General features: G+C 30.8%; 1 protein-coding gene across 1 annotated transcript in view; it reads right to left on the bottom strand.

Moving 5' to 3' along the window:
• The window catches only part of LOC139521857 (focadhesin-like), a 283,557-nt gene that overhangs the window by 91,640 nt on the left and 175,439 nt on the right, over positions 1-16,478 (bottom strand). The window contains exon 10 of the mRNA XM_071315518.1: positions 11,193-11,383. Coding sequence (XP_071171619.1) covers positions 11,193-11,383 — 191 coding nt within the window. The remainder of the gene's footprint in view (positions 1-11,192; positions 11,384-16,478) is intronic.

The raw sequence follows: 16,478 nt of genomic DNA, 5'->3' as shown, positions 1-16,478 counted from the left end.
TGTGACAATGTCAATTTATCCCTACTATTATACATACATATGAAGGATCAGGATATGCAGCCTTTACTAGGAATTCAATTACAGAGACTGCAGCTAGTAGAAAAACCAGGAAGTGTGTGGTGTGACGGAATACAAGGTGATGCAGCTGAATGACTGCCTTTCTCCCAAACTGAGGAAAACAATTCACATCAGGTACGAACTCCTTATACTCAATCCTTATTATGCCGGGTATGACATAATGAAATTTCAATGGAGGCTTTACATTACAAATTCATCCCTAGGCTAACTAGGTTTTCATCAGTTATTATAGTGGTGTCTATTCACGTTTTTAGTTTATTATATATCTTATATTTATATATAGTAATACCCCGATGGAGAAATAATGTTATTTCTATAAGAGGGATCACGTAGATACATTGTATGACCACTTATTACCTAGGTATAGGATTCTGCGGATATTACTACTGTTTACGTACAGCTCATATGCCTCTTTACAATATAGTGCAGAGTGGTCTGTTAGAAACATAACTCTCTTTTGTATCAATTTTTCGATAATACTCTTCCAAACCTGTGTGGTAACACATTTTCCACTCCTGGCTTGGTAACTTGCAACAGTCATATAAGCACAAGTGTAAGATAAACTAATCGTCTAGGTTGGGAAATTCGTATTTTTTCAGGTATCAGAGGATGCGCAGCTATGAGATGCTGCAATAGTCATAATATTTGTTGGGTTTGTAAAGGGGAAATCGGAAAATCATATATGTATATACTTACCAAAAAACCGAGAACCATATGAGCCCCAGAGTATCGAATCTGGCAACTTGAAGACACTTTAGTTCCCCAAGACAGTTTTGATTTTCAGTTTCCATTTTAAAACGTTACTAGTATCAGAATTTGAATGACCATCCGTACTATGAATTTTAAATAGTTGAATTGATGGTTTAATATCAGGTTTTCATGCAGGATGGCCACAGGCACTGAACGGTAAGCAACTAACAATCAATCAATCAAACTTGCAGGTTTGAGTGCCTGACCGTCTAGCCCAAGTATTTGTTCAAATCTACCTGAGGAATTCTCATCTAAAACCTTGTCTTTGATCAACCACAGGTGTTTTACACATGAATGTTTTTTTTTTTTTTTTTTTTGCTCACCTTTCAGGGTTCTTCCATAGGTTTCAAGATTTTAACTGTCTGGGTTCTGGATTTTGCATGTTTTCAACTGTCAGGGTTATACCACATTTTCAGATTTTACCTGTATGGATTTATCACAGGTTCACATATAGTTTTAACCTGTTAAGGTTGAACCAAATGTTTAAGACATGATACTGCTTTAAGTTTTATATTTCAGCAGGAACCTGGGACTTTTATAGTATAATAGTCCCAGCTGGTATGCTGTTTATGGTTCTCAAGATAGTAGGTGAAATTGTAACTATAAATCCGCTTAGAAGTGCTAGATAACTTGTCAGTCCTTTGAAGTGAACTCAACTTATGGTATCTGGCAGATGCAGCTGTGCAGGATTCAACATTCATATATTTCCAATATTAGTGAACATTGGAACGTTAAGCAACCAACAATCAATCAATCAATCCAGTGAACATTGGGACCTTAAGCAACAAGCAATCTATCAATCAATCCAGTAACATCGTATCACATTATGTACATTGCACGTACATGTAGCAAGGCTTGCAGACCTGCACGTTTTCATATGCAGTCTCAGAATTTTTACCTTCTTGGTCTACAAAATGTTATTGTTTTTTTTGTTTTTTTTGTTTTTTGTTTTTTTTTTTTTTTCTCACCTATCTTAGTCTTACCACACGTTATTATATGTCTCACTTGTCAGGGTTTTACTACAGTATTCAAGTATTTTTACCTATTTGGGTTCTACCACAGGCTATTGTTGTTTCACCTGTGGGTTCTACCACAGGTTTCTAGGCATCCTTATGTATAAGTACAACCGGAGCAGACAACAGCTGAAAGCTACCAATGGGTTTTCAATGCAACGAGAAACTCCCGCACCCTGAGGCGTTTTTTCAGCGGGACCTATTACATCTCAAATTTTGAAATAATTGTGCTGTATTTTACAGCTAGGAGTTTTTCTCCATTCGTCGACTTAATGTTATAGCGCTCTTTTAATCTAGCTTTTTTTGGATTTCTCCGATGTGGTGAATTTACGTATAGTAGTAAAATTGCCAGGCAGAACACACTATTAATTCAGATATTGATTTTGACACAATTTTCAAAATTTCACAGTACATCTGAATTCCTCCAAATGTGACCCATTTCGAGAAGGTATTAACATTACTATTTTTGAAAATGATATTTTTGATTTGATGAGGAGATATATACAAGTAGAAAAAATTATGGAGCTAGACCAGATTCTTATTTATTTGTTAAAGTTGAGTATAATAACGCTCCTTTGTATAGAGATACATTTATAGCTCTGCTTCGAGAGTCCCTGTTCAGATTAGGGTATAATGATAATAAATTTTGTGGTCATTCTTTTCGAATTGGTGCTGCTACATCAGCTGCAGCAGCAGGGGTTGAGGACCATATTATTCAGACTTTAGGTAGATGGTCATCCGATTGTTATATACGGTACATTAGAAATGACCCAAAAAAACTGTTTGGAAGCACTAAGCAGATGTGTTGTTCTTAAATTTTTATACATGTTTTGTACTATATCAAGGAGTTATAAGAACTTCATTTTGTTAAATCTTTTTAGTATTTTGAATTAATAGTGTGTTCTGGTTTTTTATTTTATGCGTTTTGAATTAATAGTGTGTTCTGGTTTTTTATTTTATGCGTTTTCATTTTCATATATGAAATTCTATTCAAATACTTATTCTTTTTAATGGTATATTGAAAATTTTGTATTATTATTATTATTTTTTTTTTTTTTTTTTTTTTTTTTTTTTTTTTTTTTTTTTGTTATTCAACTTTATAAATATGTATATGTATCATTTCTTGGGGGCTTTCACTCATGCTACTCGTTTCAATTTGGCCTACTTAATTTCAGGGAAATTATTTTCCCCCAATTCATTAATACATTTTATAATTTATTTAGGCTTTGTTTTATTTAAGGGTGATAATTAAGTTATTTTTTGTACCTGTTGGAATCTACCGCAGGAATTCTCATTTTTCAAATTTATACTTGTCTGGGCTCTACCAGTCAGGTTCTAATAGTACCTGTTGGGATCTACCGCAGGAATTCTCAGTTTTCAAAATTCATACTTGTCTGGGCTCTACCACTCAGGTTCTAAAAGTACCTGTTGGGATCTACCGCAGGAATTCTCAGTTTTCAAAATTCATACTTGTCTGGGCTCTACCACTCAGGTTCTAAAAGTACCTGTTGGGATCTACCGCAGGAATTCTCAGTTTTCAAAATTCATACTTGTCTGGGCTCTACCACTCAGGTTCTAAAAGTACCTGCTGGGATCTACCGCAGGAATTCTCAGTTTTCAAAATTCATACTTGTCTGGGCTCTACCACTCAGGTTCTAAAAGTACCTGTTGGGATCTACCGCAGGTATTCTCATTTTTCAAATTTATACCTGTCTGGGCTTTACCACTCAGGTTTCTAAATTTAATTTTTCACCTGTCAGGGCTCTACTGCAGGTTCTTAAAATTGCATAATTTAGACAATTTACTTTTCAATTAATTTAAAATTGTTTTGAGTAGGTAGTGTTTTTCATATGGTTATTTTTATTTGTTTTATTGTAAGTTTTAACGAGTAGCCCCCTAGAAAGCCAAATGATACATTTATTATTATTTTCATATGTATTCAGTATAATAGATTTAGAAATGATTGTGAATATGATATTCGTATACTGTGTATACTATGGTGTCTTAGTATATTAGTTTGTTAATAAAATTAGAATAGTTATTATAAAGTTGCATATGATATCAAGTATCCAGTACGGCAGGATAATGTTCCATCCTAGTTAAACATTTCCTTTTCTACTCTAAGTATCTATAGTAGTATAGATAAATGTGGTATGATGCATGAGACTAGTTATGGTCTTAAGGACACATCAACTGTTCTCGTGGTATGGTATATGAGACTGGTTAGGTTTTGGGTTGAGACTTCTAATTGTTTTATGTGGTATGGTACATGAGACTTATTAATGTCCGTTAGAAGACATTTACATTTCTATGTGGATGGTATATAAGAATTGGTAGCATTTATTAGGAGACATCTATTGTTTCTTGTGGTATGGTATATGAGACTTGTTTGTGTTCTTTAGAAGTCATCTACTGTTTTATTGGTATGGTATATTAGACTCGTCAGTGTTCAAGGAGACTTCTACGTTTCTGACAGTTAAAGGTATAAACCCACATTTTATGTACTTATTCTAACCAGACTAGACCTACAATCATAATACAAATATGGGTTTTGTCGGCTGTTGAAATAGAAAAAAACAACTTCTTTGTTAAATGAAGGCTTGGTATCTTAAGTTCACTGCAAGTTGTTTTTTTAAATACTCATCATTCATGAATGCCTGGAAATTGCAATGCTTTTTTAATACTGTTATTTGTATAAGATTTAGAAATGAAAAGGGGCACTAGAACAGTAAAAGTTGGGCCACCCAAATTCAAACCTGAACTGTGTTTTGTGGTATTAAGCATTGTGTTCATAACATTGTGTTGAGATAAACTTAAGTCAGAGAAAGGAAATGAAAAAAATTCAACAATCTATATTGGGGCAATTAACTATAAAAAGGTAGAAGTGATACCATCCAAATTCTTACTTGATCTGTGTTTTGTGGACAAACGAAATGTATTGGTTCATAACATTTAGTTGAGGCTAACTAAAGTTAGAAAACAGAAACCAATTTCGGGATGTACAGACAGACATATGGATGTACAGAAGGACAAGGGTAAAACTTCATGCCCCTTTTGTAATGACAGCTAGGGGCAAAATAAAAAAAAGGTCTTAGTTTAACTGTTCTAAGCATTAATCAATGACAAGTAAACTATTCCAGTATAGAATCATATCCACACTATTGTACACCAATAGTACAGAGAACCTTTAGTTAATTGAAATAAAATCTAATTAGTTACCACTTTGGATCAAATTAATGGAAAATTAGCCCCCGGGAGGCATATTCTGCAATACCAATTTAAAGTAACCGATAATAGTTCAAGATTTTTTATGTGGATGCATTTATTTTCTTTGAATAAAAGTAATTTATGAGTGTACATAGGTGTTGAAAAAGGGGACTCTTATGGGGAGTTAAAAAGAAGATTTTAAAGGGGACAAGCATAACACAAGTTAAACTTAGCCAGTGAATTTCATTTATCAATGCTATTTAAGGGGCATGTGCAAAATCTACTTTTGGATTTAATGTTGAATAAAACATGTTCCTAACCTTGCTTTTAATGAAGCCTTTTCCACTAGACATTAAGCATACAATTATTAAGCAAATATAATGGTACTATAAAAACAGTCATTTTATTTTATACTGTACAAATTCTTACAGTCTAAGTGTTTTACCATGGTTACATAATATAAGCATTTGCACAATTCTTAATTTGATTAGGAGCTTTTATTCTATTTCCCCCTCTTTACACAAAGTATACCATATTTCCTCTAATTTACCACATTAATCCACAAAATCTCACTCAAACCTATTACCTAAATGGAAGTGAAAAGTCAGTTAATATAAAGTGCAAGATTTCTAATGGACTGCAACTTTTAACTACCCTGATACTAATACAAAACACTCATTTCGATATATTTTCTTTATAAAAATTAACCAAAATTTATATCCCTATAAGGTTTCACAATAAGTTTCCAATCAAACAATTTATCTATGGAGTATTGGTATATTTTATTCTGACAATTTAAGGTTATGTACCTACTCCAACATTTATTTACAGATATTTTGTTATGTAAGCGACAACTTTACTGTTCTTTATCCTTTTCAGACAAGGCCTATGGACATCAATCTACTTAATACAAGTAATCTCACGGCCTTAGTAATAGTACTGATTTCAATTTAATGACAAACTATTGCAATATAGGATCGTAGCTAGAATATTAAGCACTTACAGTACATGGAATATTTGTATAGCTATTATAAGTAAATAAAATTTACTTTTTTTGTACTTTAAAAATTCCTTGAAATCAAATTCAATATATAGTCTTACCACTTTTAGAATTCTTAATTAGTCTGGCTTTTTTGCTGAAAATCTTTACATTTTTTTTTTTGTTTAAAGTTTTATGCAATTTAATATCAAACCACATCCAGCTCAACAACTCATTTTTATTTTTTTTTTGTAATAATAAAATTTATATGTGTCTGCATGTTTCAGTATTATTTAAATTGAATTTATACTGCGTTAGTGTTAGAATCTGATTAAACTAAGAATCTATTTATGCATTTATCTCATAATATCATTCAACTTGTGAAAAGATAATTGCATCAGACAATTTCTAATTCAAAATAGTAGTCCTTAAAATAAACAAATATTTGCCACTGAAGATTCAGCACAGAGCTTATATATAAAAAAACGATGTGGTATGATTGCCAATAAGACAACTCTCCACAAGAGACCAAAATAACACAGAAATTAACAACTAGGTTGTTTGTCTTTTTGTCTTTTTTTTTAGAGTGTGTTCCTATTTGTTTGTGGTTCACCGTGTCTCTCTGTATTTTCGCTTCCATATTTTCTAAAGTAAAAACTGGAATTGTTTCACCATATATACTATTAATTCAGAAATTAATGTGAGGTTTTTATTATTGTGATAAATGATAGTTCAAACTCTCATTTTGAAATATCTTATATGAAATAAACAGAATTTTTCTCAAAATAGTAAAAATTAAAATCGTATTTAAGTCTAAAATGACAAATTCACAATAACAAATGCACGTAATAATTTCTGAATTTATAGTATGTTAACAAGAGTGTGTCCATAGTACATGGATGTCCCTCTTGAACTATCATTTTCTATGTTCAGTTGACCTTAAAATTGGGATAAAAACTCTAAATTGGCATTAAAATTAGACAAATCATATCATAGGGAACATGTGTACAAAGTTTCAAGTTGATTGGACTTCAACTTCATCAAAAACTACCTTGACCAAAAACTTTAACCTGAAGCGGGAATAACAGTCGAAGGAAAAAATATATGTTTTTTAAGGAGATGATTGTGAAGATCTTCGAAAAAATGTCTGCCTTAGAGCATCTAATTGTTGTGATAGTATACCAAACATCCCCTTCTAACTATTCACAAGATATAATTAGTCAATCTTGATGAATAGTTTAACATGGGGTATTTTAAGCAACAAAATTGAGTCACTGCAGGCCTTTTAAAAACAAATCTAGGTCATAGAAACCTGATTGTAAGAGTACACGTAACATTGGATGTAAATATGCCACTGGGAGAATGTTGCTTGTAAATGACTGATGTTTGGTATTGAAAATATAAAGTTCAGTTGCACTGAATGTTATCTTGTCAAGGTATATTTGTTCCACCTAACAGAAGTTCCAGTGGAAACTTTGTTATAAACAATGTCATAATACCTGTACCTGATGGAACAAATATTCTATACTATTTATTCCGTTAGGAACATCTACTGTAATATTTATTCCTGTGGAAATAATATTCCAGAATATTTGTTCCATTTGGAAATTATATTATGAAGGAACTTCTGTTCCGTGACAATCTCATTCAAACCAAATCATAAATTGTCTGTAATATTTATTTATGTATATTAATATTGCATTTCATACTGAACTATTATTAACCTTCATAATTTTCTTATTCTAGAGGTCAAATATTGTACTCTGGTAATAAACTACAAGGAATATTAGAAAATCTCCATTCTGTTGTATACCAAAATCACAAACTAACTTAAATAAATTCACAAGTCTAGACTTGGCTGTAAGAGATTGAAATAGCTTAACATATGGTATAGACACTTCAATGTCACCACCATATTGTTGAAGATCACATTTTAATCTCTTACAGACAATTATAAAAGAAGATGTGGTATGATTGCCAATGACAAAATGACACAGAAATAAACAACTACAGGTCACTTTACAGTCTTTAACAATGAACAAAGCCTATACCACAAAGTCATTTCCGGTAAAAGGTAAAAGTCAGAGTAGGCCTTTTTTTGCCATTTTTGTTAAAATATCAAACATCTTGAAAAGGAGTTCCATAACGTTAAGTCTATCAATATTTTGGGTTATTTGTTCCTTAATTAATGCGCTTCTGATTTAACATTTCCGTTTTAAGTTTCAGATTTTTTAAATTTCACCTTACTGTCCTTTGTGTCTTTTTGGTATTGTTTTGAATATGTTTGTGTTATAAGGTTGCTGTCTAATTGACTGTTATCATATATCCACTTTCATCAATATGGAAAAACCAATTAATGAAATAATGACTGAGTGAATGCAAATGTACTTTTATATACCAAATCTCTTTTTAAGCTTAATCCACAGATTTACGTCAAATTTATGTCTTATGATGCTTCCAAGCTGAATAAATAGAAAAAATCTCAACATCCTTTAAAGAAAAAGTACATCTATCTATTTAGAGCATAATGCTTCTTTTATTAGTTCTACCAGCATGCAAAATTATTTTGCAAGAAGTTGCATTTATCTTTGAAATCCATCTTTGTTTACTTCTACATGTTTGCACTTTTCAGTGAAAAGCTTTATCTTGTGGGCTGACAGTTATCTGCCACGAAAAATTAGTTTTACGATTTGGGCTTTATATTCGGAAGAATGATCGTATCCTTACAATACAATGATAAATTTCTCTTCCTCAATTAAACAATCTTAATTGAACAACCTATTTTTATACAATTCTATCTAATAAACTGCAAGCTATGTAAAGTCAGTTCAATAAAAATCGTGAGTTATGTTCATTTAAAGTTTTCTTCTGCGAGAAAAATCCTGTTGGATCTAATATTATGTACTTTTGGTGCCATTATATAAATCTTCTTGAAACTTCTACATCTATTTTAGAAAATCATAAGCTTTAATTCTTACCAAAATGTATAAAGTGCATGTTAAGAGGAGAAAATTGTTTGCTCGAAAAAAACAATGCAGACATCAACAATGTATTAACCAAGAAACTACATTTTACAAAATGCCAACGGGATTGTGAAATACAAACATATAAATTTGTTGCAATGTATCTATTTCGTTTTATGTATTTGTACTGATTGTGACTGTAATACAATATTTTGAAATCGTAAAACAAGTGCAGTCAGAGAGTATATCGTTTATATAGTGAAAGTCTTGTGACAACTCATATGCTTTATTCTTAATTCTAACTGCCTGTAGACAATTTCAGTATACATTTTTCTAAATGTATTTTTTTTTTTAAACTAGGTGCATGTACATGAAAAAATAATCTTTTGTGGTCTATAAAACCTAAAAATTACAATCCATTATTTTTTTCAAGGACATTAATAAAAGACACATATTTATGACCTTCATAGACACAAGTTTTCTCTTTCAAAGGGTTCCTATAATCTAAGAACATAACTCATCATCGTTCTTTTCAAAGACAGATTTTTATCTCATTATATATTACATTTCTATGCATATCACATCACGTCTTCCAAAAAGTGCATGGCTGAGATGATGTGTTTAAGAATTCATAAAGAAAACCTGAGAAATGTATATTTCATTTTGAATAATGCTACAGCAAACCTACTGACACTACAAAATATCTGAAACAAGTTCTGAACCTTCTGTAGCAAAAGTTCAACAATTTGGAATGCTAAAGAACAATAATTTAATAATTTCATTAAGAAGGTCCCAACTACAAATATGAGTGCATTATCACTGTGAAAGACAGTCAAAATATAACTACATGTAAATGATAAGTTGAAAAAACATACTGACAACACCATGACAAAACTAGAGGCTCTTAAGAGCCTGTGTCGCTCACCTTGGTCTATGTGCATATTAAACAAAGGACACAGATGTATTCATGACAAAATTGTGTTTTGGTGATGGTGATGTGTTTGTAGATCTTAATTTAATGATCATTCTTTCTACTTACAACTTTCTCTATCTGTATTGAACTTGGCCCATTAGTTAAAGAGGAAAATATTCTGTAAAAATTTACCAAAATTTACCAAATTAATGAAAATTGTAAAAAATTGACTATAAAGGGCAATAACTCCTTAAGGGGTCAACTGACTATTTTGGTCATGTTTCACTTATTTGTAGATCATACTTTGCAGAACATTATTGTTGTTTACAGTTTATCTCTATCTATAAAAGTATTCAAGATAATAACCAAAAAATACAAAACTTCCATAAAAATTACCAATTGGGGGGCAGCATACCAACAACCAGTTGTCCAATTCATCTAAAAATTTCAGGAAAAAATTACTATAAAGGGCAATAACTCCTTAAGGGGTCAACTGACCATTTTTGTCATGTTGACTTATTTGTAGATCTTACTTTGCTAACATCTTTGCTGTTTACAGTTTATCTCCATCTATAATAATATTCAAGATAATAACTGAAAACGGAAAAATTTCCTTCAAATTACCAAATCAGGAGCAGCAACCCAACAACCAGTTGTCTGATTTCGAATATTTTGGCCACGAGCATCACTGAAGAGACATGTATTGTCGAAATGCGCATCTGGTGCAAGAAAATTGGTACCGTTAATTTTATTGTCTAATTCATCAACAAATGTCAGGGCAGATAGATCTTAACTTGATAAACAAATTAACCAAGTCAGATTTGCTCTAAATGCTTTGGTTTCAAAGATATAAGCCAAAATATACATTTTACCCCTATGTTCTATTTTTAGCCATGGCTGCCATCTTGGTTGGTTTGGCAGGTCAGCCGACACTCTTTTTAAACTAGATACTCCAATGATGATTCAGGCCAAGTATTGTTGAATTTGGCCCAGGAGTTTCAGAAAAGAAGATTTTTGTAAAAGTTAACGACGACGGACGACGACGGACGACGGACGCCAAGTGATGAGAAAAGGAAAAACAACAGTACACAGAACAGAACCAAAAAACCTGGTTGAAAGTTTTGAATACTGTTGGGTTTATAGCAATATGATACAAAATACCAACCTATAACTAGATTCTACAGTATTCAATGCAAATGAATAAAGGGGATCATTGAGTGGTAGGAGTCTTCCTTCTGATGTATCTACCATGAGCCTTCTATTCAAATAATTGCAGGAGTTTGACTAACCTTTTTTGTTTCTTTTTCTATCAAAATTTTCTTCACTGTTGAGAGTAAAGTTCTTATTCCTTGCTCTAACTGCTGAGCTGTCTTGTTCCCTGTCTGTGTTACAGAGGGAATGGTAACCAGTACAAGAGAAGGTAAAGCAAGCATTCCAACAACAACAGGGTTCCATGAGGAGTATTTTAAAACCCAATTAGCTGAAAAATATTTAAACTGCTTATCAAAATAGTAATGTAAAAATGTATGGAATTTTCTTTATAACTAATGAAAATAAGTGTCTTTTCAAAGACTTCAACTATCATAAACATATTGCTAAGCACTTTTTTTTACATAGAAAAGTGTGCCTAACTTGATAACAAAAGTATCTGAAATGATTCTTAGAATCAGGAAAAGCATTTACAAGACACAAAAAGAAAATTTTATACAATTTCTTAAAAAAGAATTAAATAGACCTCATTTGGAGTTTCTTAGAGTCAGTAATGTATAATCTTAAGATACCGGTCATTATTTAAGTCTGTCTATATATATGGTATATGGCATAACTATGTTAATGATTTATCTGTCTGATTCACTTTATTTGTACAAATAGAATAATTTTACAAGTCATATAACTGAAACATCTTTAGGGTATATAACAGAGTTTTATGCAATGTAAGCTGAATAACAATGATCCACTTCCCAATTTAAATATCGGATAGGCCTTAAGATAGAAAAAGATTGTTTTACCCTTAAAAAAATGAATTTATTCATTCAGCTCAGAACAGATGATATCACAAGAAGTGGGCCCCAAGTGCTGGACTAAAAGCTTTCTTTTCATATCTGCTCCTCATGAAAATAGAAATACTGTATGGTGACCAAATTTCAATCCCCATAAATTTTCTAACTTAATGCACCAATGTGATGGCTATATTTTATATCAGACAAACTTCAAACTAATTCAATTGCCATCCAGTACATTCGAACTGCATTTCTGCATAGCATCATTTTAGAGACAATTATCTACTTCTTTTACCACAATTATCTTCCTCAAGGAGCTTTTAATATATCAAGTACCAATACAAATCATTCACAGCATTTCTATACCTCCAGGGGAGGAAACTCTAAGAACAGAAAAGATGTCAGTAAGAATATACCAAGAATAAAAAAGAAGCCAAATCAATACTTTAGAGACTGTCTGCATATAAATATTGTTTTGACATATTTACTTAACAATTATACAGCATATTCGATACAAGAATAGTAAGTGAGCATTTTATTGACATATTTGAAAGAATTGGCCTCTTTATACACTTCACAGCAAGAGTTATCAAAGAACCTTAAGTGTTTTGTATAACATGGTCAATATAATCAGTTTCAAAGTAAATACAAGGTTTTGTTGACTTCAATCTTACACTTTTTCTGACTGTCCTAGCATTTATTGGATTGACCTCTTTCTTTTATTACCAAAGGGCACACTCAGTTACAAGGTTATTAATGTATATGAAGACTAACTTAGCATGTTGTCCTGTCTGACAATTTGTATGAATTTACACCAGATATTCTTCATCTCACTAGTTCACCAATTTATCTGCAGTTCTTTGGTTGTATTTAAAGTATTAAAAGACAGTATAAAAAAATCTGGTAACCATTTAAATAAAATAATTGAAATCACTCTCTTGTTTATGTAAGATGAAATATAACATTATTTCAGAAAGCAAAAGGAAATATGGTCACCATACTTATAGTCTTGTCAAATACACAAATTAAAACCCTTACAGTAAATAATTTTATACAACTTATTTTAGTGAGTTATCTCCCCTTAAACAAAAAACACAAAATTTGCAAGAAATGTACAATTATCACATTTACAAGACTGAAAGAACATCAGGGCATAATTATATCCCCATACCTAACCTTGTTCGGGGAACAAAAAAGTGTGAACACAACATTAAAATGTATTTATAAAGTGTCATAACTCGAGAATGGTTGAAGTGACACCACCAAAATTCAAACTTCATCTGTGTTTTGTGGTAATAAGAATTGTGTATAAGTTTCATAACATTTGGTAGAGGCAAACTCAAGTTAGAGAACAGAAACCAATTTTGGGGCGTACAGACAGACACTGTTTTCTATATTCCTCATTTTTACTTTTAATTTCATGGAAAACCCGTTTCAAGTATAACATAAACTACAACTATGCACATTGGACATTGTGATACTAAAAAGAGATAATTGATTCCATATAACCACATAACGTCTTTCTTCTTCCTGGATAAACATCCTGCTATCTAATTGATCGGGAATTTGATCCTTCCTTTATTTTCCAATCTTATTTATCCCTCTTATTGTTTAATAAGGATTACATCATTATAAAACCATGGACTACTTTGCAATTTTTTTTATCTTTCATAAAGCGATATGCTGATTTTTCTAAAAAAAACACAAGAAGCTGAGATTATCTTTGTGTCACGTCTTGTATAAATGCATAATTTTCTGTTCGATTTGGTCACGAAATACTGTAAAAACTGCAAAATAATTGTCAAAATTCTGCTCACATTTCAAAATTTTTTGAATTTGAATTATATCCGTAAATTTTTAAATCCTACACACAATGTAATAAATTCATTTTGTGCATGTTTTAGATTTTAATTGTTTCAGCTGTCTAAAAAGCATGTACATTGTTGATAGATGGTTTCTACAACTGCATTTTGGGAGAAACAATATCTATAGGCATTGAAAATTGTAGACTAAAAACGCAAGAAAATTTATCAGTAGAAAAAAAAGTTAGCTGTTAAGGGTGGTAGAATATCTTAATGCACATATATATGATGGTGGAATAATTTTTCTTCTAATAAAGATGTGTCTGGCAAAATTTGTCTTTTTTTCAAGGATTTGCTAAATTTTGTGGGTTTTTTTCTGAGAAATATATTTCTGATATTAACTATGATAGTCTTTTTATTTGATTTCACAATTCAGAAAACAATCAGTACAGATTGCATGAAATTTTTTATGTCATATAAACTGTTTAACCAATGCAGCACTAAGATTAAGCGAACCACACAGCGATTAAAAAAAATTTAACCCTGGTATCAATCAGTTTAGAATGGAGAGTTAATATTCTTTTATATTTCATGCACAAAAAAAAAAAAAAAAAAAAAAAACCTAGCTAGCTGCATGATATACAATACCATCAAAACTAAAACTGATACAGAGAAATGCTGTGCTATCTTTTTTCATTAGTTATTAAAACCATTGGGGGCAGAAGTTAAGCTGTGTTCTAGATGAATAAATATAGATCAGGAAGTTCTCAGCCCTTTGTCAATTACAGATATATCAAACCATAGGAATGATGGTTAAAAAACTAAACATTTTCAGAGTCTCTGCATGCTTCAGTGCACGTGACCACACACTTACTTTTCATGACATATTTATATTTGATCTAAATTTCCGACCAGATGTACTTTTTATGTAGTTGTTTTAAAAAGTTTTTGTAAATTCTGATCCTTATTTTCAACTTTACAGTGTTTCCCTGAATTAAACTACAGTTTAATCTTCACTCTACTCAATTTACTCAACAAACTATGACCGACAAGAAATGATGTCAAATAACATTAGTGATGTTCGCTAAATGTCAAGTCTGGTGTCATGTTGCTTTTTTACATTTCCCAATTTAAAATTTAAATATCTTTTTACATCTTTTTACATCTTGTGGCTTTATTTGCTCTAGATATAGGCTCAATATTTTGGAAATTCGCAAATCATATGATAATCAAAATTTTCATGACAAAAATATCCAGTAAACCATATATAGGCAGAGGCACATAATTTCTAAAGGGCTGCAGCAAATAATTTCCAGCATTATTTATTCAATATGACAGAACACTGTAAGATTCAATAACAACATTAATTATTCTCTTTAAAAAAAAGGAGAGTCTCTCAAGGTGATACAATTTGTCTTTTAAAAAACAAAATAAAAAAATATTAGTTAAATTCAAGTCTGTTACTATTACTGATGTCTGTTGTACTTTTGCCTAATCATTACAAACCAGTATTTATGGGTTATAAAATGAAGGAAATTTAAACTTTTGGATGCTGACAATTTAAGTCTTAAAATCTCACTTTGTAAGGCAGATTTAATCTTGGTTGCTAGTTAATTCAGATAAAGTCCTACTACATGACTAATGAGTCTTTAATTCAGAAAGACATTGATACTGATTACAACGAAAAATGCCTCAATCATTGTAACATAAAACAAGCATTCTGGTATCTTAATTAAGAGAAATTGCCAATTTTAAATCAATTAAATCTGAACTAAAACAAAAAGAAACTAGACTTTGCTGTAGACAAACATTTGCAACTACTATTTCCAATATTCATGATATTTTTTTTATAAAGTTGCAACACTGATGTGAAATTGGGGACCTATTTGAAACAAGAAAGATTGAATATGTCAAGATGTTCTTTATCAGCATAAGCGTAGGTGTCGTAATTCTTCAACAGAATCAATTTGGAGTTTTTAACAAGTTATAAAACTGAATCTTTCTTATCATAGTTAGACTCTGTCACAATCTGTCAGGCTTACCTAAGAAAAAAATCTCGCTAATTATATTGTTGAATTCTTGCATACAACTACACTGCTGATACCATAAATAGAAAAGGTATAGTTTTATTCTGCAAATATTTCAAAACATAACCTTTAAGTTTTAGTGGCTTTATTATTTATCTTACATGCTTATTACAAAAAGGATAACTTATCATTTTCATAACCTGAATGTAACCTTCAAGCTTTAATGTACGTAGGTTTATTATTTATCTTACATACTTATTATAAAAAGGCTTCCTTTCATATCCAGAGCAAAACAGCAGTGTCAAGTCTCAATATATTGAAAATATCTAGGTAGTCTTTTATATAATACTAGCATTAATCTAAAAGTGCATAAAATATAAAAATATGAAATAAAGGATTTCCAGAGCATTTTCTAATAATCTTGTTATTTAATTAAGCAGACTTTTCTTTAATACTGCAGGCATTTTTTGTAATGTTTTGACAGATAGGTGGATATTATATAATTAATATAAAAGACAAAAATATCATAACAAAATCAAAATATGACATTTGGAAATATTTTTTTATAATAATTTCTTTGAAATAATATCTTATAAAAATAGATATTATATAATTAATATAAAAGACAAAAATATCATAACACAATTAAGATATGACATTTGGTAATATTTTACTTTAAAAAATTCAATGAAATTATAACTTAAAGACAAAGCATTTGTGAATCAATAAAAAACCATAAGGCTACA

The sequence above is a fragment of the Mytilus edulis genome, chromosome 4 (genome assembly GCF_963676685.1).
Source record: "Mytilus edulis chromosome 4, xbMytEdul2.2, whole genome shotgun sequence".
Classification (NCBI taxonomy): Eukaryota; Metazoa; Mollusca; class Bivalvia; order Mytilida; family Mytilidae; genus Mytilus; species Mytilus edulis.
The sequence above is the reverse complement of the archived record's forward strand: the minus strand, read 5'-3'. Positions and strand labels throughout refer to the sequence as shown.